General features: G+C 41.1%; 1 protein-coding gene across 1 annotated transcript; it reads right to left on the bottom strand.

The window, feature by feature from the left end:
* Positions 1-891: 891 nt before the first annotated feature.
* Positions 892-5428, bottom strand: COLCA2 (colorectal cancer associated 2). Its single transcript, XM_044666301.1, has 3 exons — positions 5328-5428; positions 3207-3436; positions 892-1510 (listed from the first exon to the last, which is right to left on the bottom strand). The coding sequence occupies exons 1-3, from the start codon at positions 5404-5406 to the stop codon at positions 1130-1132; spliced, it is 690 nt and encodes a 229-aa protein (XP_044522236.1). The 5' UTR covers positions 5407-5428; the 3' UTR covers positions 892-1129.
* Between the last annotated feature and the right edge of the window lie 21729 nt (positions 5429-27157).

The raw sequence follows: 27157 nt of genomic DNA, 5'->3' as shown, positions 1-27157 counted from the left end.
AGCCCTCTTCAAATGAAAGGGATTATTATTCATTAAAAATAGGGCTAAACTTCACTAATTCTCCCTCTGCCACCATGTTGGCTTTCTCATTCCCACGTTGGGGCTCAGTAAGCTAATTCAGTTTTTTAAAAGAATATAATTGAACATCTGTGGCTTTGGTTTAGTATTCAGTACAAGCTGTAAAATATAATTTGACTATGTCAAAAGAGTTATATTTTTCATTGTTGTGGGCATTCCCTCCATTAAGACCACCCTGAAAATTAACATAGTATAGTATAGTATAGTATAGTATAGTATAGTATAGTATAGTATAGTATAGTGAGAAATAGTCTTATAATTGGGGAGATCTGGGTTCAAATCCTGCCTCTCACACAAGAGGTGTTTGACCCTGGGCAAGTCTATTAACCTCATAGCCCTCTGAGTATGCGAAGACTCTAAGTTATAGATTAGCTGCCTCTCTGACTTAGGTGGATGGTTCCCCTAAGAAGGTGGGAGTATTGAGGAGTTCCTCAAAAAGATGAAATCATGGATCCATATAAAAATTACTTAACACTTTTCCACCTTGGTAAATTTTGTGAATTGTTGTTACCAACACAGTCATTGCCCAGTGGTCACCCTTTTGATGAAATGTCTCTCTAAAATCAGCTAGTAGGGGTCCTGAGAAGATTTTTGTCCATGACTTCATCATGCCAGAGTACTAGGGCCAATTCTGCCACAAGGTGGTACCACAGGAAGACTCCCATGGAAATAGGAACCCACTAATTCTGAGAGCAACAGACATGTACCATCTAATAATAAAAAAATTATTTATTAGTAAAAAAAAACCCTGAAAATATGTTATACAGAAGAGTAAAATAAGTGAAAGCTTTTCTTCAAGGGATCTTAACTGTAAGTGTACAAGGCAGGAGTGTGGCTATGGTAAGATTAAGAGGGCTTATTGCCGATGACTAAGTTAACATTAGGATATTTTTTAAAAATCCAAAACATCAAAAAAACAAACAAGCATCTGAAGTAGTGATGGTGTAAACTGTACTGTTGTGACATCCATTCTTAGACGGTATTTTTTGAGGTGTTACCTAACGCGTAGAAAAATGTACACATACAATACTCCAAAGAAATCCTGATCCCACTAACTGTAGCAGATGTCACAATCTGCTTCCCTTCTATAGAAGTCATCAGCCACAGCTGTTGGCAGGGAATGGGAATAGTCTATACAGTCTGTATCTGGATATGAGAAATACTCTGAAACTTTGATGGTATCCAAGTGCTCTGTCTCACATGATGTGCAGTAACAAATGGAGGAAGAGGAGGAGGAGGTGCAACGGCTGTATTGGAGGTGAGAGTGGAAATGATGATAAGAATACTCTTCTGAGGGATACCCACAGTTCCTGGTGTCCAGGGAGGAGGAACAGCTGTAAGTCACTGGAGCCAGTGAAGGCTGCTGAGGTGGGGAGTAACTGTATTCCAAAGGGCTGGACAGAGTTGATGAATCTGAAGGTGATCCCGGTACCTGGAGAAATATAAGAGCCCAGGGAACAAAACACTTGTTAACTGAGTCACTATGAAACAGGTTGACCACAGTGGGCTTTATATAGCACAGAAAACAAAAGTCAGGGGAGCAGAGGGGAGGGATAAAAATCACAAAAATGTTTTTCCTCGTTAGCTGTATACTTTCATTACATCATAGTCTAAATGTGTTTGTTCCATCCCTGACAAGGAATTGGTTTCCAGATAATTTTTGCTTCACTGGCTTCCTTTGTTATAACCGTGTTTCGTGTGACACTTTGTTCTTTAACCACAAACCCCCATCGTGTTTCAGTTTACCTGCAGAATGAGGTCTCAATTCTGCCAGGCAATGAGTTGTATATGCTGCTGCTGGCTTGCTGGATATCACAGAATATTTGATGCACAGAGAGTGCCACTTCCCTGACTGGTCATCTTTCAAACTCCTGAGGGATAGGATGGCAGACCCGATGGCCTCATGGGGTAGTATTTAGCTCATCGACCACAAATGCTCAGAGAAAAACAAAAATTGCCACACGCTTCCTAGCTCAACCAAAAGCTCGGCCCCCATTGGCTATGAAAAAAGTGTCTTCCCAAGACTAAGAGGCTAACTGCAGTTTGTTATCAACAGCTTTCCAAAATGGAAGGTGAATAGATAACATGTTTTTCCAGTTCCTGGAAAGAACATTCAAACAATACAATTCAGTTGCTCTCCTCCCATAATTCAATATGAATTTCAGAGCTGCACAGGGCTTCAAATTCCCATGGCCAATAATTTGGTTCCAAATCCTGAAATAGTAAATGCTTCTTTTTTTTAAATTGAAGAATATTTTTAAAAATCTAAAAGTCTGAAAAATGAATTTCTCACCCTGTTTTAAGGCTGATTGTATTTATTACCTCTTTCTTTATCTGGAAAAGGATGGGGGCAGACTAGACTTCTAAAGTACTCTCTAGCTATAAACCTATGATCCTCTAGCCCCATACCCAGGTTATATATATATCTTAAAACATCAGATATCCTTCAAGGCATAGAAGCCCAACCAAAGTTTCATTATTCCCACTATTGGTCTTTCCAGAATTAATCAATTCTCATGATAGTTGTTGAGCATTGCATATGTCTTGAATAAAGAGTAAAAGTTTAGTAAATGAACAACAACAAAAAAAAAACTTGGTGATTCCAATGATGAAAAAGTTGGGCAAAATGACATTCCATCTTTAATGTAGACATAGCCTAGATCTTAATTTCCAGGAAGTATGATGTAAGTATGAGCTCAACAGCCTGTGCTGGGTTTGCTAGGAATCAGTGTGCATAACATTGGTCTTCATTTAGTCAACATGTTATGGTGAAAAAAAGATTGCCTTAAATACCCATTTTAATGCCACCTCTCAACTTAGACATTAACTACAGTGGGATGCAACCAGCTGGATTAGGCTTGAGAACCAAGTGATTACTTATGCATTCAAGATTCTGAAACCCAGTGTGTGTGTGTGTGTGTGTGTGTGTGTGTGTGTGTGTGTGTGTGTGTGTGTGTGTGTGTGTGTGTTTCTACCTCCAATGTTTTTAGATGGTTCTTTGCTCGTTTTCTCTTTTGATTTCCTTGTTGATAGCGTTAGCATGATTTTTCAGGAGATGATGCCAATTGTTCCATTACTGTCGGAAAGACAGCATCAATCAAGTGAAGGAAAGAATGGAGATAAATTACCAGGCTCTGGTTAAAGCAGAATGGGGTGGCCTGAAAGCCGTCTGGGAAACATGGTGGGACATCTTGCGTGGAGCTGAGTGAGTGGTCCAGGAGGGTCTCTGGTGGAAGGTAGGAATCAAAGATCTGGTCTAGGCAGTTGGAGTTTTCTTCGCAGGACACACAACTGGAAAATTGTTGGGGCTGAAAATAGGTGGGAGCAGAAGAAATAGGCTCTGGCTCAAAATGTGGAGCTAGAAGGAAAGAAGAGACAGAAACTTAATTCAAGATGCCATTTGTAGATTCTAGTGGGGTTTGATTGTGTGTTTGTAAAGTTTATAAAAGGGCCAACTGACTGAAGAACAGTTTCACTGGTGTTTGTAGGCTGTTTTTACAGACAGTGCAGATCTCAGAAAGGTGTCACTCTAAAGAGGTAGCATTGTATTGTGGAAAGAGCACTGTATATAGGGTCAAAGGATCTGGGTTTGAATGTCAGCATACTCTCTCTCTCTCTCTCTCTCTCTCTCTCTCTCTCTCTCTCTCTCTCTCTCTTAAACCCTTAGTTTCTGTCTTGGTTCCAAGGCAGAAGTGTGGTAAGGGCTAGGCAATGAGGGTTAAGTGACTTGCTCAGGGTCACACAGCTGGAAAGTGGCTGAGGCCAGACTCGAACCTAGGACCTCCTGTCTCTAGGCCTAGCTCTCAATCTACTGAGCCACCCAGCTGCCCCTTATCCTCCCAGCTCTATCTCTTATTACCTACATCAAATGAGAAAATATCTATGAAATCAAGGGGTTGGACAAGATGACCTTCCAGGTCCCTTCTAGCTTTAAATCCTTCATCCTATAATTGATTTGGCTGAAAATATAAATGGATACACCCCATCTTACAGGAATGTCTTACAGGAATGGCTTGATTTTTCCCTCCACTGTGTCTTTGCAGAAAGAATTTCACAGTCCTAGTTACAGTAAATGGATTTCTAGAACTCAAGCTGATTCTTGAAAATAACTTAGAGAATTGTCTGTGGTTTCAAAGAAACTTCCAACACTGGAAAACAATGAGCAATGTTGAAGTTATAACCTTACTTCTTTTTTCATACCTAGACATAATATGGAATATCAAATGGATTTCTATACTCCTTCGAATGAAAGAAATTAAAAACATAAAGTGGTAATACTTTTCTTAAGTCACTAAACATGAAAATGGAAACATTTTCTGAAGGAACATAGCATTCCTTCAATTGTTTAATTAGAACGAGAACTGCTAACTTGACAAAGTGCCAAGGAGAAAATAACACTCTAAAGCTGTAAAAATTGCTGCATTTTCATCCCCAAATGGATTCGTCAAAATGCAATTATAAATCTTAAAATTCTCTGAAAGGAAGGATTAGGCTGTCAATCAAACTGATCTCAAAACACAAGTTGGATTTAAAAAACAAACAAACAACATCTTGAGATTTGTCAACATTATTTCATGTGACATTCAGACCCAGGAAACTATGAGCAGAGGTTTCTGCATATATGACCTACTACAACTCTTGAATGTGGAGTGGAATAAGTAGGAGTGTTTATGTAATAGTTATTCAGATTGGGCTGAGAAGACTTCCAGCTCTTTGAAATCCCTGCTGTGGAAGAGAGAAGGAGAGGTAAAAGAGGAGAGAGAGAGAGAGAGAGAGAGAGAGAGAGAGAGAGAGAGAGAGAGAGAGAGAGAGAGAGAGAGAGAGAGAGAGAAGAGGAGGGAGCCCCTGTTGGCTAAAAACTAAATGAACAGCAGAAAGAGCATTATCCAAGAGCCTGAGGATGTCCTGTATTCCACTTAGTGCACTGAAAAAGATAACAAGATTGCGAATACCAAAACAATGCTATATCTTAACTAGCTTTAGTTACTCCCAGCTGAGAATCTGGAATAAATGGGGGAGAACAAACTGTTTTTGACGCAAAGCCTGAACTGTCCCCAGATGGGGACAAAAATATGTACTTGTTTGCTTGTTGCATGCTCACAAGGACTCGTTGTGCCCTTTTCTAGTTCTGATTGGTTGAATTCCAGTTAAATGGCAGTGCCTACCTTAACCTCGAATCCAGCATTAAAAGACCTGTGAGGTGGACTCTGGAAATAGGCTGGGGAAAATGGGATGCTGTTTGAACTGACCTGCAGAAGAAGGTGAGACGGCTTCTGAAAACTGGACGCTGCTGCTCCGGGACAACTGCCAAATCAAGAATAGAGTCATTAAGTAAAATGAAATAAATTGTTTTGATAAGGGGAAAGGTAAGACATTAATAAATGAGGTTTCCCCCCCTGTAATAAGGTAAGTCCCATTTTTTTCTCTCTGACTTTATAGTAGAGAAGTAGGGACAATGATTGTGCTATTTGATTTAGTTTTCACTTTACTGTTCTTAAGCCCTATGATTAGCCCATAATAATTCTCTTTGGGATATAGCTGATAACTGAGATTTTTTTTAAGGTACGAAACAATTTAGGTTATAAAGACATAGTAATTGGGGAAAATCCAAAACAGAACCTCTTACATTCAAGTGTTTAATTGAATATGTTTCATGAATGAGACTCATTTGTTTCAGAAAGTAGATGACTTAAAAAACACTGATTTTTGTCCTTTTAAAGAATCTTCTCATGTTTAATGTATTATTTGAATGTTTATAAGCTTGTATTGGGAGAGGGGAAAACCCTACTAATTCTGTTAACTCTTGAAAAGTTAGAAAAATTCACACTTTTCTCAATATTTATACATTTCTTCATCTACTCAATTAAAAAGCATTTCTTAAGTATCTACTGTTTATAGAAACCAGTGCTAGGTTCTGGGGGGAGATATCTATGAAATGTCTCCAGATTCCTGATTTTGATTTACTTAACGCAGCATGCAGCTGAAGAGGCTATTTAGAAGGTATGTAAATCTTAATTAATTGGAGGGAAATATGACAACTCTTGGTAGGTTCTGCCATTTTCCATTAAAGCTGTGGCACTATCAAAATAATTCTGTGGTCATCACAATGTTCTTTCTAACCCATTTAAGGACAAATGAATTCAGAATTTTCCAGCTGGATTAGTAATTTAGCACTAATTCTCTTCTGGTTTCAGGTGATCGCTTTAAATTTTAAAGGGACCGGCACAGTTTTGGGTTTCAGGAAGGGAATCCAGGCTGCAGCCACTACTCCAACACACTTAGCCTCTCGGGAGGTTGTGCAATCAGCCCAGGCTGAGAACAGGGGGTGGTACAAACTTTGAAAGTGATCCATGTCATAATGTCATGAACCAGGAAGCTGGAAAGATTTATCAGCTCTTTATGCAAATATTTGGCTGCTGCTGGAGGTCTCACAAGGAGTGGTTTTTAAAAAAAAAATCTCCTTAATTGTAGAGTTCTGATTAACCCCTTTCCTGTCCCTCTGATTACCCCATTTGCCTACTTTTCTACAGTTTTATCTCACTGAAGTCAAATTATAGTATTCTATTTGATATTACCTTTCTCTTCACGGATTTACCTTCTCCTTTGCTCCCCCCTAAAAAATAAACTCAAAGAGAGGCAGGTGGGTAGCTCAGGATTGCGAGCCAGGCCTAAAGATGTGAAGTCCTAGGTTCAAATATGACCTCAGACACTTCCTATCTGTGTGACCCTGGGCAAGTCACTTAACTCCTGATTGCCTGGCCCTTCCCACTCTTCTGCCTTGGAACCAATACATAGTATTGATTCTAAGGTGGAAGGTAAGGGTTTAATAAAAAAACAAAACCCTCTTTTCTCTTCCAAAATGACACGTGTGACAAAGAAATCTACAACTTACCATTTGTAGGATCATTGATTTAGAGCTAGAAGGGAAATTGGGAAACATCTAGTTTAACCTCACATTTTACAGATAAGGAAACTGAGGCCTGGGGCTGAAAAGGCATATGTTGATAAAACAAATGAAAACCCTCCCCAGAAATTGAACAGGAAAAAAAATAAAGATAAAGGTACATTTTTAGATAGAAAGATAACAACTAAAGTTCTCATTTACTCTACGAGGGGGCCTGGAAAATCCTTTTGTGTGTGTGTGTGTGTGTGTGTGTGTGTGTATTTGAGGTGATCTGCTTTGCTGCAAATATCCATTTCACTATCCTGACAAGAACATGGGTTTCATCTGGCATTCTCTGGTTCTAAGATAGCAGCCTCAAGTTTGTTATTCCATTCCTAGCAGGCTCCCTCAAACTTTAAAACATAAATATGATTAAGTCTACTTTTAAAAATTAAGACATTTTTCCATTGATTTGTAATCCTTAATAGTTATAATGCAACACAAATGGCTAGCAACAAAATATGTTCTATATTGTCGCTACTCAGTTTCGTTCAACTCTTTCCTGACCTTATTTGAGGTTTTCTTGGTAAAGACAATGGAGTGGTTTTGCCATTTCTTCCTCCAGCTCATTTTACAGATGAGGAAATTGAGCCAAAAAGAATTATGGGACTTACCCAAGGTCACCCAGCTAGTAAGTATCAGAGGCTGAATTTGACCTCAGGAAGATGAATCTTCCTTACTTCAGGCCCAGCAGTGTTCACTTGTTACCTAGATGCTCAAGTGCCATGTAGGTCCCCCCCCCCATGGCTTTCTATAGAATTTGACAAATGCAGCCCCAATAGGCTCCAAATTCTGAGGAGACATTCAGAAACAATTCAGTGAAAATTGCCTCTCTAAAAACTACAGAGCCCTCTACTGCTGCATTAAGTCCTTAGAACTCTGATTTCTGCCAGCTGTACCAAAGGGCAGGTGCTTCTGTGGGAGTTGTCCTTCTTCCCCAACCTCTTTGCCTCGGGTGATGGATTTTTTTCTATTTTGAGATTATAGATGGAAGAAGTGTTTCTGCCCCATAGCTGCAGGGGTATGAACTGATGTCATCCTCCAGGGAGTAACCCGGGAGGAGTAGTTACTGTCCTGTAGGCACTTCATTAGAAGCACATTTATACTCAGACACATTAGAAGACTAATAATAAACAGACAGATAAGCTAAGCAGCTGAGGAGATGGGAGGATAAGTGATACAAAAGCAACTGTATAAAATTGGCTAGATGGACAGGTGAGACCTTCCACCTTCCCTCAAATGGGTAGAAATTATTTCACTGCTCAACCTCAGTTTCCACATCTGTAAAATAGGAATAATAATATTGACAAAAATCTTCTTCAGAGGGATTCTTAAGCAAAAGGGCCTGGTAACTTTAAAGTGCTCTAGAGTATCATTATGATTATGATTATTACTGAAGCAGGATAGAATAGCTAGTACTTATATTGCATTTTAAGATTTGCAAATGATTTTACAAATGTCTCATTTGATCCTTAAGACAACCCTGAGAGAAAGGTGCTGTTGTTATCCCTATTTTACAAATAAGGAAATGGAGGCAGATAGAAATGAAATGACTTGCCCAGAGTCACACTGCTAGTAAATGTTTGAGGCAGAATTTGAAATCAGATCTTGATGACTGTTCTAGTGCTCAAGGCACAGCATCCCTTAGCTGCTTTTAATCAATAAACTGCATAAAGCTCATCATTCTGTCCTCCCATGTACATTTGTACCTCAGAGGGCCAAACAACAGGAAAAAAGAAAGAAAAGAAACAAACTTCAAAAACCCAGCTGCTCTACCTCTATGAACCCTTTCTGTCCTTTATTATATAGAGGGTTTGAAGTAGAATTGGGCCCTATTTATTAAATCCATTGAATAGTGGAAAAAAAACAACCAACTCGATTTAAAGTTAGAGGACTTACATTTAAAACCCAGCTCTGTCACTGACTCTGCTCAAGTCACTTAAGTTCTCTGGGCCTCAGTTCCTTGTCTTGTGAAATGAGGTATCTGATCTCATCAATCTCAGACAACCCTTCTACCTCCAAATTTATCACCCTATGAAATCCCCTAAATATTTAGTAATATTAGTCTAGAATTGCTGCTGGTAACTCTTGGTTTCTCATAGTCTCACCCCCAGATCTTGGTCAGTTTTGTAGCAGCATTTGTGAACCATTGAATTCCTGCCTACCTAATTCTTTTTTCTTCTGCAACCATCTCTGAACTAGTGGTGACATCATATATTAATGGCAAACGATTAAGTGCCCCCAACACCTTCCCAGGATATGCCAATTTGCACAGACTCAGACAAGACTTTTGAAGTGACAGATCAAAAAGTCTTGGTGTAAGCAGCAAGAAAGCTCTGGTCTTAGGGGCCAGTATATTAGTTCTGTGACCTTGGACGAGTCACTTAACTTTTCTGGGCATCAGTTTCCTAGTCTGCAAAATGGGAATCATAATCTCTGCCTCACCTACCTCATGTGGTTGTTGTAAGGGAAAATGCTTTGAAAAAAATCACGAGTACTCTGCCAATGAAAGGTGTTATTATTATTGTGTTGGCTGAGGTCCTGCATACAGAGGCAGAGCTTCCCAGTGTCAGGTGTTGCCTTCAAACAAATTAAATAAATAATTATACTTCAGCAAAACATAGGAGCCACTCTATGCTGGACGCTCTCCAACTATTTCACTGGCACTCACTCTTACCTAAACCTTGTACTCAATGTTGTTCCAGTGAGCACTACTTAACTGCTGGCTGGGTTCTCTTAGAATCACTTTCTGATAATTCCCAGCTTTAACTGTTATTCCCAGAAGCCAATGTCTAGAAAGAGACAGAAGGATGCTGTCTGTGCCCTATGGTCATTCAGAAAAGAAAAAAAAAGGCAGAGTAATTGCAAAGCTCTTGTTGGGAAGGGTTAATGGGTCAGAGAAGGATTAGGGCCTAGGCTAAGCTCACCATAGCCCAGGCTGTAGACTGCTCCTCACCAACACCCCCCTCCACTTCCCTCACCACATATACCACAAGCCACTGTTTCCCCATGTGGTTTTAGAAAAGCCAAGTGGTCTCATAGGGCTAGTTTCCCATTTCCCACTGAGGGTTCTGGGTGCCATTGCTCTCTTCTGTTAGAATCACACAGTTTCACCAAGACCCATTCTCTTAACTACCCAACTCCAATCTTGTGGGAATGCTGAACTGCCCAAGCCATCATCCTCATTTCCTAAAAGGAGTTAATTTTCAAATGAGATATGGACATGCTGAGTTGGCTAGTCTCTGCTAATGTGGTTTCTTCATGACCTCAAAGAACTGATGGTTGAGAGGAGAATGGCCTCCAAGATCACATTGTAGGAGAATAAGAGGAGGGTAGCAATCTTTAATGGCAAATTACTGTTTTTTTGTAGGATGGTTCTTGAGGGAAATGATAGGTAATAGAAAGAAGTCTGGATCTGGATACAGTGGGACTTGAGTGTAAATCCTAGATCTGTTATATAACTTGTGTGTGACTTTGGCCAATTATATAGGTTAGGAATTTAGAATAATAGTTTTTGAGCTGGAAGGAACCTTAGAGATGATCTAGTCCAAGCCTTTCATTTTCTAGAGAAAGAAACTGAATCAAGATTAAATTGCTCAGATTCCCACAGAGTTAGAAAATGGGATTTGTACCCAGGTAGTCTAATTTTAATACCTACATTCTTTCCATTTAATCTGTTTTCTCTTTTGTCTAATGAGAGTGTGAAGGAAGACTGGATGGTACAGTGGAAATTGTTCTGGATTTGGAATCAGAGGAGGTGGATTTGAATCTGATCTTTGAACCTTAAACCCTTTGTGACTGCTGAACCTTGGTTTCGTTATCCATGAAAATTTGAGGAGTTTGGACTAGATGACCACTAAGAGGGCATCCAACTCCAGATTTATGATCCCTTGAACCTAGATGTTCCCTTATAGCTATAAATCAAAATTGGTTAGTTTCTGGGAAAGACTCCTTGGTAATATTGGTTGGCCAGAACCTGTGGCAGAAAATGAGCATAGACTGTCTTACAAACGTCCTCACTCAAGTAGACTAACTTGTTAGCTGCTGAATTAACTAAAAAGAATCAAGGACTAACCCTAAAACTTAGCAATATTGGCTCAGACACCTAGAAAACAATAAGAGCAACATTTCCTGCTGCTTTCTATTGCCTCCTTATGGTGAGTCTGGTAGACAGCAGGGTGTAGGGAAGATCCAGCATGAATAGTAGCCAGGAATTCTACATACCTTTCTAGAAGGAAGTCACCTGGGGCAAGGGCTTGAGGATGTTTTGTTGCTAGAATCAAAATGAATTCGAAATGGAAATCCCTGGCCTAAGTGACATAATACAATTGTTGGACTGGGGACCAGAGAGTCTGTTTCAAAGTGAAGTGAAGAATTTGTGCTTACGGTTCCCCCGGATGCTGCTTGATGTGCCCTCCTCTGTTGTAGCAGCTCCTTCACTGTGATCTTCACCCGGACCCCTTGATACACCTTCGGTTTTTCTGAGGGAAAGTTCATTAATCAGTGCCTGGGAAAGCCTCTTCATGATTAAAAGTCAGATTTGAAGATGGGGATAGAGAGGGAGGGAGAATCTAAATATGATTTAAGATGTCTAAAAAATCTGATTGTTTAGGGAATCTTCTCCAAGGCCACAAGTAAAGGGTTAAATGTTATTCTTAGGCTAGGTAGGCTAAAGAGACTAGTTTTTGCACCTAGAGACCATATGATTAGATAGGCCACTGAGGAATCAAACCAAACAGGTGATGGATCTCTCTAGCCATCCCTTTTTTTCTCTTCTCTTTCCCCTCATGGTTTCCCCTCTAGCCACTTTCTGAGCTAGGAGAGTTTGACTTTTCCTGTAGGCCCTACCAATGCTTTTCAGAACTGGAGCCCTAGGTCTAATTCCTAGGTCTTGAGCTCCTCAGGGGTACAATCCACTAATCTAGAGAAGAGGGATTTGGCACCTGTGCAGATGAGGCTGACCTTTGACCTCACCCTAACCTAGAGTGATGCTCCTATTTTGTGTCATATGCTGGACTTCACTCTTGCCCCAGGGGGCTGGGCACAGTCCAGGGAGCCTTCAGTTCTCTGTCCTAGGCTGTATGTGTGGTGAGCCAGCCCTGGAGCAGAGCAACACCCAGATGGGGTTAGATCAGCTTTGCCCTGAGGCCGGCTTGGGAACTGGACCCACACAGAACCCTGGAAAGAAGCCTTGGGTGCTCTCTCCCTTTTCTAATGATTCTTCCCTCCCTCCTCTATTAATTGTTTTTCTTTCGCTCTCCTTTATGCCGTCGCTATGCCTTCCCGGCTCTTCAGCTCTTCCTCCTCCCTCCTTCTTGTCCTCTCTCCCCCTTCTCTTCTTGCCCTCTCTTCCTCCCCCTCCCTTCCTCTTGCAGGCTTGTCTCCACCGCTGCCACCTCCACCGCGCCCGGGAGCCTAAAGGTGAGCTCCGCAGACCCGAGTCCCTGCCATGGCCCGAGAGGACCGAGGACATCGGGCGGGTGTCAGTCTCCCAGATTGGGTGCAGGGAGCGAACGGGAAAGAGCCTGGGAACTGGGCGCCGGGGGAGGCAGGAGCTGAGACCAAGTCCATCTCCTCTACCGACCGGGAAAAGCTGCGGCCCCGCTGGAGCCGCAGCCACAGCCGTGCCGCAGCCGCAACCGCTGCTGCAGTGAGTAGTTGGACTCTGTGGCTGGGCGGGAAGAGGACGGGTGGACGAAAGGGTGGCCTAGCCACGGGACTAGTTCCTCTCGGAAGTCCTGGGCCCCAGGACTCTCTGCTAGTTAGGATAGGGCTCCAGGGGCCTCCAGGCTCCTGAGCGGGCCGAGCGCTTCGGGCCCCCTGGCTAGGGAGTACGGATTCGCAGCGCCTCGCCTGGTCACTACGGGGACCACAGCTGGACAACGCGGACCCCCGAGTTCTGCCCAATCGCGGGGGGCACTTCCCCAACAAGGGGGAAAAGGGAAGCACCGGCTGGAGGAATGGATGAGGGCTCCGGGGTTGCTGACTGCTATCCGCTCTCCGGCCCTGCATCTTCCTTCCCTTCCTTTCCCTTCCCTTCCCTGCCCTGCCTTGCCCTGCCCTCCCCTTCGCTGCCCTCCTCCGCTCGGCCCGGCACCCCCACGGATCCCTCGGCACTGCGCGGCGAGGCGAGGGGGAACGGCTTTGGAGTTAGTAGTCTGGGCGCGCAGATTAGCTCAGCTCAGCTCAGCTCTGTTCAGGCTGCGTTGCGAGTCTCTAGCTCCCCCCCGCCGCAGGTTCAGGGCAAGCAGGTCTGGAGCTGGAAAGTCCCCGGGGAACGAGCCGGGAGAAGCACTGGGGCGGGAGTGGGGTGGGGGCGCAGAGGTCCTGGTCAGGGTAGTATGTCTTTCCCACTCCGCCCCCAGCCTCTTCGAGGCGGCCCCCGAGAGTGGGCGCCCCGGAAAGCAGCCCCGGCAAGAGGCATGACCTTACTCCCCCGCTGTCCCTGACATGCACTGACTATTTTCTCCCTTTCTGTCCTGCCTAGGTAAAGCCAGAGAAATGTGGCGGGGTCCCAGCACCCAGGGTCCCCTTGACCTCGACCCCCGGAGCAGCGGCCCCAGGTTACCCGACATCCTGTGGAAACAGCTGGGACTGTGGCTGGATGCTGCAGCTGCAGGAAACTCAGCTTCCAGGCAGGCTCCTGTGCTGGGAGAGAAGGAGAAGATGCAACATTTTTAAAGTTTCACAAACCCTCTGGCTGCACTGGCCCCCCTGGAGCTGGAGACAAACCGAATTAATGTTTTATACCTTCGGGTATAGGTTTGAGTTTTCCCCCCCTCATGCCAAGTATTTAAAACCTCTAGAAACCCATGATTTGACAATCAATGATTGCGCGATACTTTCAATTTGAATATTCAAAGGCTTAACAAAATGGACTATCTTCTGCAGAAATCCTGCACACAGAAACTCTCTGGAGGGTCCGGAGAAACAGAGGGTGACATTCTGGAGGGTCTTGCACCCTCCTTTTACTTCATTTTGAGTGTTTTGCCCACCTTCCCACAAATAGAGCCTATGTCCTCAAATATACTCTATATTTCGGTCTGAAAGGTAGGGCCTGGGCCCCAAGTGTCCTAGCCTGCCACCCAGGACCACACTGAGTCAGGCTGTCTGGGCAGGGGCCTTCTTAAATCCACTACCCCAGTTAAAGGGCAAATCACAAGACTGGGGGGAGCCAACATGGTTGCTAGTGAATACAGTAGGTGAGGGAGCCACTGTGGGTCACTTTCACAGGCCTCAGGTCCAGCCCAGGCCACATCTTTGGTCCTCGTCTCTTTCCTACTCCTCCTGGCCCACGTGCGGGCTTCCCTCCCCTTTCCACCCCCACTTTCTGCCTGGGCCTCAAATGCCATAGTTTCAGCACAGATTGCCGGCCCATTAAGACCCTTTGCTCCTCCCCACGGAGCTGGGGATATAGTCTGGCCTCGCCCTCTTGTGATTTGCTGAGATTGGTGTTTCTCCATTATAAAATGTTCTCTCTCTTTGCTATAGCCCTCCGAGCTCTGTCCTCCTAGCTTCAGATGTCTTATATGCCAAGGAACATTAGATAAGTTTGGCTCCTGTTTATTTCATCTGGGGAAAAAGTGACAAAGATTTCTATTTCTATCCTCATTTTATATAGGCAGCTTTCTCAGAACTAAGTCACCAGCTGACAGCTGCCTGCCTCCTCCACGGGACTGAGATCAGCTTGACCCAACCACCCAAGAAGACTTGGGAGGCAGTCATGGCCCTATGCCACAGGGCTCAAACTAAGAAGTTAGGAGGTTAGCCTTGGGCTAACTCTCCCAGTCTTCCGGAAGCCTGGAGGGTGAGAGACTGCAGGGGTGGAGGATGAAGGATAAGAAGCAACTAGGTAGAGTTATCTTTGTAAACAAGTCTGACAAATTCCCACAGAGAATCCAGGAGTTGCAGGCCTCAGTTAACCTCTCCACTCTGGTAAAAGTGGAAGCCCTGGTTTCTGATGTGAAGATGGAGATGGAGAAATTCTGGGTACGCCACCAACATGGCACTTAAGGTCTTGGGCCTTAATTTGAAGTTCTGCCACCCTTGGACTTATGTCATAGGAATAGGGACAAAATTAGCAGAGCTAAGGTAGGAGCTGGGAAGGAGTGTCCCACTTTTTAATGGTGGGGACTTTGTGTAGTGAGGAGTTCAGCCTGGCTGAACCCCAGGGTCCTCATCCATAGCTGTAAGGTACCTCTCTTCCTAAATATTTTCTTATCTCAGGCTTTGACAGTGTTGAGCACTGTGGATCAGATCTCTTAGTTGGAGGAGTGAGCACTGAGAGTCCAGGTCATCAGGTTCTAGTCAGGTTTCCCCTCATCCAGATAGTAGTTGGGGCTATTCTCTGAATTTGCCGATGGAAACATCCAGCATCCTCTCAACAATAAGAGCCTTTCTTGTTATTTCTCTGCTTTTCCTATTGGTTTCTTCATTCGCAAAATGAAGAAGTTGGATGAGGGCATCCATCAGGGCCCTTCTAAGAACATAAATACAAAGCTGGAAGGGACCTTACAAATCCTCAAATCTAGCCCTTTCATTTTACAGTAGAGAAATCTTGGACCCACAGAGGCTCAAGAACTGAGTTGTCCCAGATTATACATGTAGCAAATGGCTAGGCCAGGATCTGAACCCAGATTCTCTGACTGCAAGATCAGCAAGTTTCCCACTGCATCATCTTACCTCTTATTAAGACCCTTCAAATGCAACAGTCTGTGGTCTTGATCTAATTTCTGCCTCTTTCTTTTCTCATTAAAATTTTTTTCTTCATTTCTTCCTGCTTTTTCTTGTTTTCTTTTTTCTGCCTTTATTCCTGTCTCTGTTAGCATCTAATCTTCCTCTGTCCTTGATATGAGATGCTGCTTTGGGATTGACTGCTGGAGGATCTGAAAACCTATTGCTCCATTATGATGTGGGCTCTGAGCTTCAAAGAGGAAATGAGTGTGTTTATACTATTTCCTTTTAAAAAAAATACCTGGCTGATGTTGCATGGAAGTTATACGTTCTATTGAAGAGAAATCACTAGGCTTTCTTGCTTGAAACCCATTCAGGGAGCTATTGGCCCTTGCTTGGCCTGAATCTGTGACAATTGTAATTAAAATGGTCAAATGATTTCCTATCCTTGTGACCTTTGTGGCATAGGGGCTTCTTGACCAGTTAGCTTATCTGCTGTTGGTTCAGAAAACAAGATATCCAGGCTTGAGACCAAGATAGAAGGGGATTCCTGCCCCCCCCCCCCCTTAGGATAAATGGGAATTTGTTTGGCTGCAATTGTTTCTATAATTGGTTACATAGTCATCCCACTGTTACTAGAATGATAAGCCTTTAGGTGTGAAAGAAGTGTTAGTGTAGGGGAAGGAAAAGCCTTTCTGCTGGAGCAGAAGCCCCAGAATGTGTGGTATCCTGGAGGAGCAGTCACTGGTTTAATATTGCCATTGGAGAGGTCCTTAAAAAGACAAGAAGTGAAGTATCCAGGGTGCCCATTCTGTACTTGGTTCAAATCCTGCCCCGTTGTTTACTATTGGTATAACTTCGGGCAAGTCCATGGGGCCTCAGTTTCCTTATCTGTAAAAGGAGGCAGTTGGACTAGCTGGTTTCTAAAGTCTCTTCCAGTTCTGGATGGATAGATTTATAATCCTATATTCCAGTCATATACTTGGGGAAGGTTTTTCTTCATTTCTTATCTGTTAGTCATAAAATCTGTGAAGGTGTGTGGAGATAAAAAAAAAACCAAACAAACAACATATGCTGAAAGGGAGAGGAAGCGTGCTGTTAATAAATGTGGGTGACAGGAGGATTGCCAGAAGTGTGCTCAAGCTGCAGATTCTGCTCTGAGTAGTAGGGCTAACTCAAAATACTCCAGGCACACTTACTCATCTGTGAGTGTACTGCTACCTCTAGTGTCCACAAAGAGTCCCTGTTAAAATAGACCTCTCAGCTCTAAAGGTTGTTTTAAAAGGAGTTCAAAAGTCTTCATGGAGAGAGTTTAATTCTCCAGCTTGCTTCGAAAAGACCTAAAAGAATAGAACCTTGGAGTCTGGAGATCATTCAGTCCACCTTCTTTCAATGTAAGAGTCCCTTCTGTGACATCTGTGATGGGTAGTCATCCAGACTCTGCTTAAGTAATCAAGATCACATTCACAATAGGAAGGATGGTGGAACAGGAGAAAGAGCACTGGGTTGGAATCCTACCTTACTTCCTGTGTGATCTTGGGCAGGTTGAGGATTCTTTCTGGGCCTCAGTTTCCTCATCTTTAAGATGAGGAAATGGGACTATATCTGTGATCTCCTGTAGCTCAACATCTTTGACCTATGGGAGTTTGAAGTTGGCAGGATGCTTTACATATATTGTCTCATTTAACCTCACAACAACCCTATTGGGCTAGTGCTATGGATCTTCTTATCCCCTTTTTCACAGGTAAGAAAACCGAAATCTTGACAGCTTAAGGACCTTGTTTGTGGTTCCATAGTTAATAAATGTCAGAGGCAAGATCTAAACCAAACAGTTTTCATAACTCCAATTCTAGCAGTCTACTTTTCTCAGGAGTTGGCCACCTCTGATTATTTTCTTCTTTAGGATGAGATTTGCTTCCCTATAACTTCTACATGTTGGACAGAGTTCTGGAGCAACAAAGAATAATAGACTTCTTTCTAGACCAGCTGTCCCCCTCCGCAACTATCCCATGTATGTATGACCTGACATTAAGACTTGAAATCATGTTAGTCGCCCCCTTGTGGATGCACTATCTATTGGGCATCCAGAATATGGCCTGAACATCCTGGTACTACTCTGTGTTTCTTGTCAAAACTTCAAATTCAGCAGTCTAACAAAACAGTGTAATACTTAATCTCATGTGATTATGTACTGCTGATATAAAAAGGCAGTTGCTATGGGAACATATGCATATTCAGACTTCAGATAGAAGAGTTTTTAAAGATAAGTCAAGATTCGGCCCTCTTAAGCTTTGCAGCACACTCTACATTGTTTTAATGCAAAAAATTACTTTGACAAGTTGTTAAACCAAAGAAAGTGTTGAAGTTCTAGACATATTACAAACAACATCACTAGACCTTTAGAATAAGGATTCTTAACCTTTTTTTTTTTTTATGTCATGATCCCCTTTTGGGAGTCTGGTAAAACTTATGGACCCCTTTTCAGAATAAAATTTTCAAGTACATAAAATAAAATATGTAGGATTAAAGGGGATTGCAGTTGTCCCAATTATACTGAAATGAAAATTTCTATATATGTATACATACATATGTATGAATATGTTTATATAGAGAAACGTCAGTCTGTCATCTTTCGATTTATCTATCTGCCCATTTATCTATCTGCCCATCTATCTGTCTGCCTATTTTCTATCTATCTATCTATCTATCTATCTATCTATCTATCTATCTATCCATCTACCTGTCTATCTGTCTATCCATCTATCTATATCTGTATCTATCTGTGGGAAGCCAATAAGAGAATAGATAAAAATCTGAGACTCCTCTTTTGACCCCTTTTGTGATCCTTGTGATTTCTTCTTGAAAAGTATTATGGTCTTACTGAAAAGGTTTAAGTTCCTATCAAACCTGAATTTAAAGGGTTAACACTGTTAACACAGCAAGGAATGCTGCTGCCTGTTATAGCTAAGGCCAATACTCCCCAACTTGGCTTTCTGATAAGAACCTAGTCAAAATTCAGCCTTGGCCTTGGTCTATTCTGAAGCCAATGTTTTGTGTTTTGATGTGACATAATTTGTAACTTCTGTGCATCTGCAAAGTTTCGGGGGGGTTCTTTTGTGTGAAATGAGTCTTGAAATATATATAATAAACTCCATGCTCCTGGAGCCAAAGCTGGAAGCATGAAGTAAAAGACATTTCCCTTGTCCTGTCCTTATTTCTTTATCAACTAAACTGTCATCAGATTATCAGAGATGATAAAGAGATCTCCACATCTATCTATTTATCTATCTATCTGTCTGTCTATCCAACTGCCTGTTTACCCATCTGCCTGCCTGCCTGTCTGTCTGTCTATCTATCTATCTATCTATCTATCTATCTATCTATCTATCTATCTATCTATCTATCTATCTATCTATCTATCTGTCTGTCTGTCTGTCTCTCTTGTTTTTGTTTGTCTGTCTTTAAGTGCATGGACATTAGGTTGTGAACCCCTGGTCTAGAATGTGAGATTTGGTTCATCCATGTAATGCCTACCAGTCACCTCATTATTCAGGGTTAGATGATTCTGTAGAGTGCTGGCCTTGGAGTCAGAAAGATGGGCGCTCTAGTTATTTCCTGACTTCTATTAGCTATGCTATCGTGGTAATTCACTTGGCTTCTCAGTGTTCCTAGGCAAATTTCTAAGACCATTACATCACAAATGGTAGGTGGTATAGTGGATATAGGCGGCTAAGTAGCTGGCTCGCCAGATAGAAAACTGGATTTTGGGTCAGGAAGACTGTTCAAGTCCTGTCTTGGACACTAACTTTGTAACCCTAAACAAATCATTTCACTTGCCTCATTTTTCTCATCCATAAGATGCTGATAATAACAACACCTACCTCCCAGGGTTATTGTTAAGGATAAAGTGGAATGATATTTACAAAGCACTTTGCAAACTTTAAACCATTATATAAATCCTAGAAAGTATTATTATTCAAGTTACTGATCTGCATCAATCCTGAAGTGAGTTTCCATTTATGGAATTGCTTCATACTGATACAATTTTAGAACCAGATCTCTCTTCCTACACCCTCAAAAGTAATGAATAGAATTGGAACTTTGGACAGTACCATAGAGATCAGCTAGTTTTTCTCATTTTGCAGATGAGGAAACTGAGGGCTAGAGACTAAACTTTTTCATAAAATGTATCCTCACAAAACCAGCAGGCAAAAGAATTTTTTCCCCATGAAACTTACTTGGACAAATGTTTGATAAGATATTATTTTGGCCAACAAAGACAGTATGCACTGCCTACCAGTGCCCAAATTCACTTAATTAAATCAGTATGAAGTTATGCTACCTAAGACATTCATTTTGGAAGGTCATATTTTATTTATTTTTCTGAACATTAAGATGTTTCCTAATGATATTTAGCTTAGCACAGTGCCTGGCACATAGTAGGCACTTAATAAATGTTTATGGATTGATTGACTAAGACTTGCCCCATTCCTTAATCTTTTCTGTCAGTTGGTACTTGAGATGATACAATAGATAGATAACCTCAGAATCAGGAAGAACTGTGTTCAAGTCCTGTCTCTAAAACATTCTTGCTGAGTGACCCCGAGCAAGTTATTTACTTCTCAGGGATCCAGGCAACAAACTCCCAAATACTGTAAATTAAAGAGTACATGACAAGTGGCATTGTTGGGGCATCCCAATGGGAAGTTCACTATCAAAGTCACAGAACTGGGTCCCTTCTCCTCAAATCATGAGCTTAGATATAGATATCACCAATGTTATGGGAAATAAACCTTGATAATTTACCTTGAAATAATATACATTTAACAATATAGCTTTAAACTTTTCAAAAATGTAATAGTTATAATAAACTTTACCGAAACATTTACATTAGAACATTTCTAATGTTCTAGTCTTAAGCATGTCATTCATGTATTACCTCTATTACTATTCTTAGGTAATGCTGAAATTTGAAAGCTTCCTTATAAAACTTTTGGTACTAAGTTATAGGATAGTAAATGATTGACCACGTGAAACAACTTTCTGTATTCTTATTATACAATTTTATTGATTTGGCTTCTGTGAAACTTTCAAATAGAAATTTATTAATTGTATTTGAATGCAGGTATTGACAACAAATTCCAAATTTTAGTTAATATCGACTTTAGCGGTTTTACTCTAACATTAGCCGTGAAGGTTGGCTAGTGTTAAATCTTAAGAAAACTTTTTAAACTGGCCTTAAAGAAAGTATTGCTTTTGTGGTGGCAGTTAAATAAAAAGTGGCACAAATTGTGGCTCTTTCTTTGGGATTCAATAGTAGCTGGGCCATTCTGGCTGATGTTAAAGTTGCCATAAACATTATCAATGAGTAAAGTCTAATTTCAAGCATAATCTATGCAAATTGTTACTATAATGAGGGTGATTTTAGTGTGACTTGTGAATAGTCTCATTACTTTATAGTCACAATTCATACATCATTTTGGTGTTTAACTTTTTTAATGGCTAGCTGGGCTTCTCCAGTAAAACAAGATATTTTGCTATGCATTTTCAAGGATTATACAGATTACTCAGTAATATTCATAGTTATACATTATTTAAAATGGATCATAAATAAAAAAATTTTAGGCATACATTCTCTCAGTGAATTTTCTTAGCTTCCCCCCTCACTACAATAGTATATTCATACTGTATTATTCAGATAATAGTAAATCAAAATAATCTTTTAAAAGTTATTTATTAAACATATGAGGTAAAGGTGTGGTTTTCTTCTCTCATTCTTTTGGGATTGTGCAACATTGTGGAGAAATACAAACACATACAATGAGGTATTGCAAAGTCACTTCTATGAACTATGGGAGGATTATCCACACTGTGTCCATTGTGAGGGCAAATCTTGCTTTCAACTTGGCATCATCATTTAATTTGCTTATTTTAGTACTTTAACATCATTATCTCTGTTTACTCTTAATCCTAAAGGTAGTCCTAATCTAATCAGAAACTGGAATGGAAGGGCAAGGCCCTTTATTCAGAATCAAGTAATTACAACCCCTTCTCTCCAGGAAGGTGTGTGAGGCAAAAGATTGGAGGAAGGAGAGAGAAAGACACAGAGAGACAGAGAGAGAGAGAGAGAGAGAGAGAGAGAGAGAGAGAGAGAGAGAGAGAGAGAGAGAGATTGGTTTTTCTTAAGCTGATATTTTGTGTCCATGGGATACCTGGCATCAAAAAGAACAATAGTCTCCACTCCAAACTTCTTTTTTTTTGGTTGCACAAGTAAGACATTTTTGAGCATTCATCCCAGTATGTCTACATTGACTGATTTATAATATAGATATATTACTATGCTAATAATTATTTCCATTAAAAAAATACACAAAATAGAAACTTTTAAAAGAGTGATGTCAAGATGAAATATTTGCTCCAAGAGTCAATAGGGAGCCACTGGTTAGTTGAGCAGAGGAATGACATGGTTACACCTGTATTTCAGAAAACAAAACAAAACAAAACATTTTAGCAACTGTGGAGAATGGATTATTGAGGGGAGACTTGACCAATTAAAGGCCATTGTAATAGTTCAGGTAAGAGGAGATAGGGGAGGGAGGCAGCTGGGAAGCTCAGTAGATTGAAAGCCAGGCCTAGAGACAGGAGGTCCTAGGTTCAAATGTGACCTCAGACACTACCTTGCTGTTTAAGCCTGGGCTTAAAACCCTTTATCAATGAAATTATAAGTCCAAGCCCCATCCCTATAAAAGAACTGACATCTAAAAGCACCACCTATTCCTACCCAGTTCCTTTTTATGCTCTGATCCAATTTTTAACCCCCATTGCCTAGCCCTTACCACTCTTCTACCTTGGAACCAATATACAGTATTAATTCTAAGGTGGGAGGTAAGGGTTTAAGAAAAAAAAAAAGAGGAGATGAGGCCCTGGTCTGGGATGGTGACTGTATGAGTGAAGAAAAGGCAAAGAGAAATGGGAAAATGGAAGAAAAAATGGGAAGAGAAAATGAATGAATTGGATATAAGGGGTAAGTGGGGCTGAGAAATCTAAGATGACACTGAAATAGTGAAAACTTTTGGTGCTAGGAAAGATACGTTGTGCCCTTTATAATAATAAGGATGTTTGGGAAATGGTCTGGTTGGGAGGAAAGATAATTTAATAATATCTTGGATCTAGGTGATAGTCCATTCGTGTTTGTTTGAATAGTGTCACTGACCCACTCAACATTTACTCCCATCAAGTACGGGGCCCATCCTTTCAGTGACATTTATTCCAACCACTAAGTGATCAAAGGAGGATTGGGGAGGCAGGGGTTAGAGGAGGAATTTTTCCAATGTTCATTGTATAGTATCTGTGAGTTTAGGTTATAACTGCCTTAAAGGGCTAACTCTGGGCTTAGATGGGAAGGCTAAGAACCATTTGGAATGGTAGAGGAGTGGTGATATTGGAAACTTCCCATTGGCTTTTGAAAAGATCAGTGGGATCTGACTTTTTTTTTTTTTTGTTATCCTCTAATCAGTTTATCACACTTAGACTTGGATTTAGAGTATGGTCCTCTTTAAGGGAAGGGAGAAAGGGAAAAGAAATAAGCATTTTTCTAGCTCTGACTATGTGCTAGGCACTGTGAGAAGCACATTACAAATATTATTGGATTCCCAGATCCTGCTTTGGAACCATTATAACAGAAGAAATAGGACTTGAATGAGAAGCTGGACAGAGAAGGTAGCACAGCTTTCTTCTTCATCATCATCTTTTAAATCACTTTTTGAATAACATTTTCAGAGCAGGGTTGGAAGAGAGGGCAAAATTTTAAAAAATTCCAAGATTATCACACACAGCTAAGATTCAAATATATGTAATTTAAGAACATTCCAAAGCTAAATATACTTTTTTTTTTGGCAGGTGTATTCACTATTCAAAACATCTGTGCATGATTGTTCTCCTCTTTTAGAATAAATCATTGAGAATTTACTCTGTAGGGTTCCACTTTCTATATGCTAGTTCTGGAGACAGAAAGAAAAAATTGGACCAGAGCATAAAAAGGAACCAGGGAGGAATAGGTGGTGCTTTTAGATGTCAGTTCTTTTATAGGGAGGGGGTCTGAACTTAGGATTTCATGGTTAAAGGGAATTTTTATGTGAGGAAATGATCGATACCAATTCAGTGTGGTACCTTCTCTGCAATTTATTTTATTTTTATTATTTTTTTTATTGAAACCCTTACCTTCCATCTTGGAGTCAATACTGTGTATTAGCTCCAAGGCAGAAGAGTGGCAAGGGTAGGCAATGGGGGTCAAGTGACTTGCCCAGGGTCACACAGCTGTCAAGTGTCTGAGGCCAGATTTGAAGCTAGGACCTCCCGTCTCTAGGCCTGGCTCTCAATCCACTGAGCTACCCAGCTGTCCCCCTTCTCTTCAATTTATAATAGTCTTAGATGTTTAGAATTCTCAAAGGCTAGAGGCTTGCTCAGGGTCACAAAGCCAAACATAATATAATAGCAAACCTTGATATGAACCCCAGGTCTTCCTGACTCTAAGAACAGTACTTGACTCACTATTCCAAGATACCTCTCTCAGTTATGTTATGCTCAATTCAATAAACATTTACTAAATGCCTACTATGTGCCCAACATTGTTCTAAGCAGTAGGGATACAAAAAGAGGCAAAAGACAGTTCCTGCCCTCAAGGATTTTACAACCTAATGGAGACAACAACATGCAAACAAATATATACAAAGTAAGCTAGGAACAGGGTGAATAGGAAATAATTAAAAGCAGGAAAGCATTAGAACTAAGAGACACTTTTAGAATAAACTCCAGTGTCAACATCCATCTTAAAGGATCAAATAGAAACTCTGGTGTTTAAAATCTCTACAAATTGGCCCCTGCCTATCCTTCTAGCCTTGTTATACATTACTCTCCTTCATGGATACTGTGGTCAAGCTAAACTGTTCCTTACCCACCAGACTCCATCTTTCATTTCTACACTTTTTCAATTGCCACCTCCAGTACCTGTAATGTTCTCCCATCGCCTCATCACCTCTTAGAATTCCTAGTTTCCATCAAGGCTCAGTTTGCACTCTCTACCTCCTGTGTGTGTTTTCCCCAGTTGGATTGTAATTTCTTGGAAAAAAGGAACCCTTTCTCTTTTGTTTTGCCTTAGTACAATATCTGGTATACAGTAAGTGCTAAGTAAGTGCTTGCTGATTGATTGATATGCTTGACTGATTGGAGAGAACCTGCCTCTATTCCAATGTTTGTGCACTTATTTACCTTCAGTACAGTTTCTAACAATGTGAATAATTAATAACATGCATAATTATGAAACTGCTGCATGATTACATGGTAAATAGCTTGAGTAAATGGCTGCAATTAATGTTCTACAGCTAAATCAATTTCTAGAGTTAGCTGGAGGGAGGCAAGGAATTGAGTGGAGCAAGAAATTGCTCCTTCTCTAAAGACCCTTGTATATCAATAAGCTGGACAGCTTAGAGCAGTGATGGTGAACCTTTGGCACAGGTGCCAAAGATGGCACACAGATGCTCTCTGTGGGCATGCAACCACCCTCCCTCCCCACACCCCACATCTCCAGTTCTTTACTAGAAAGGCAGAGCTGCTCCCTTCCCCCTCTCTGTCGTGCCTGAGGACATTTTTTCACATCACCTGTCTCTTCTCTACACCTTGCAGTCCAATGGGAATGCTTTTTCCCTCCCCGTGTGGTTTAAGAGTTGGGGGGCATGCCCAGCATGTGAGGGGGGCAGGGCCTGCCACTCTGTTTCTAAAAGGTTCGTCATCACTAGTTTAGAGGGACCAATTCCTTTCTCTTTTCCAGCAGGGGTAAAAGGAAGCACTGGTAGACAGTTATACCCTCCTCTAGGTGTTCAGAGGAAAGAAAGTTGGGTTTCAATCCTATTTGGCTTGGAGGAACGAAGTCTCCATTCCTATGTAGGGGACATTTGTGCTCCTTCCATTCACTTTAATCTTTAAAGAGACCTATGTTCTTTTGGTCATGGTGTTATAGGCAAGGTATTCTTTCTAATAAAGTACTTGTGTATCCCTTTGGCCATGAGACAGAATGTCCCTAATCCTCTTTCCTATGTAAACATTTTGTTGTGTTCCATTGACATCCTAACTCTGTTCTCTGGGTTTTCTCCTGCTGAACAACATTATTTTCTGATTATATGATTCTTGTTTTACTATTTCACTGTTACTTTTAGTGTCTATATTTTCTCCCATCAGGGCTACAATGCTTTAGTTTAATTAATGTTTATGTAAATAAAGGAAATAGCCTTCTGGTCTGGTTTCTGGTCTAGATGGGTTTCAGAGCTCAGTCCTGTTTGTGACTACACTGAATATAGTTGCCAAGCCAGAGTCTCCCCATTTAGTTCTATTGGTAAATAATGACTTTTCTGTTCCTAGAATTAAAAAATTCACCTTGAAGCAAAGAGTCCTTTAAAACTGTCCCTTTAAAGCCATGTTGCATGGAAGGTAGTTTGTTTGAAATGGGCTATCCTTAGATCTGATGTCTTCTTTTTTTTTTTAACCCTACCTTCCAGTTTAGAATCAATACTATGTATTGGTTCCAAGGCAGAAGAGTGGTAAGGGTGGGCAATGGGGGTTAAGTGATCTTCCCAGGGTCACAGCTAGGAAATGTCTGAGGCCAGATTTGAACCCAGGACCTCCCTCTCTGGGCCTTGCTCTCAAACCACTGAGCCATCTACCTGACCCCTCTTTTATTTTTAATTTTAATTTTAAATTATTTAAAAATTTTTATTAAATTTTTAAATTAAAAATTTTAAAATAGAAGCACATTGTCAATTTCCAAGCTATCTTAGATGTGAGGCACCTCTCCACTTGGGCAGATCAGATGGCTGATAATTCAGTATGCAAATTTGAGAGAGCCAAATGAAGCTGACAAAAGTTAAGTGACTCCTTGATGATCACAAAAAAGTCAGAGGCAGGATTTGAACCTAGGTCTTCCCGAAGCCAATTTCAAACAACACTATTTTATATTAAGTGACATGAACTTCATAAGTCATATAATAGATTGCACATGAAAATTAGGATGTTGTATGATCCGTATTGGCTTTGATGCCTTTTAAAGAAAATGTTGGTGTCAAGAACTGGTTCTACACCTCAGTTTTAAGTTTCTGAGTATATATAGTAAATTTTTGCTGGAATGCTATTCATTTTACAACAGAATTCATTGTGCAGTAGGTCTTTCTTGGAAAAATAGATGTTTAGAAGTGCCCAAAAGGCAATCGCCTGCTCCAGCAGCCCTTGTGACACAGGTCGCATGGATGGCCTGCCAGTGCTCATGATGACCAGAATCCCTCTGCTCTGTGACTTTCTGGGTCTCTTTAACCCCACCCACCCCCCAACAAATACAATGACTACATCCCTTGAAAATTAGTCTTTGAACGAATTGACAGATCAAGGTTTGAAAACCTGTTTCAAGGCCTTTTTTCT

The sequence above is a fragment of the Gracilinanus agilis genome, chromosome 3 (genome assembly GCF_016433145.1).
Source record: "Gracilinanus agilis isolate LMUSP501 chromosome 3, AgileGrace, whole genome shotgun sequence".
Classification (NCBI taxonomy): Eukaryota; Metazoa; Chordata; class Mammalia; order Didelphimorphia; family Didelphidae; genus Gracilinanus; species Gracilinanus agilis.
Note: the sequence above shows the minus strand (reverse complement) of the source record. Positions and strands in the feature narration are given on the sequence as shown.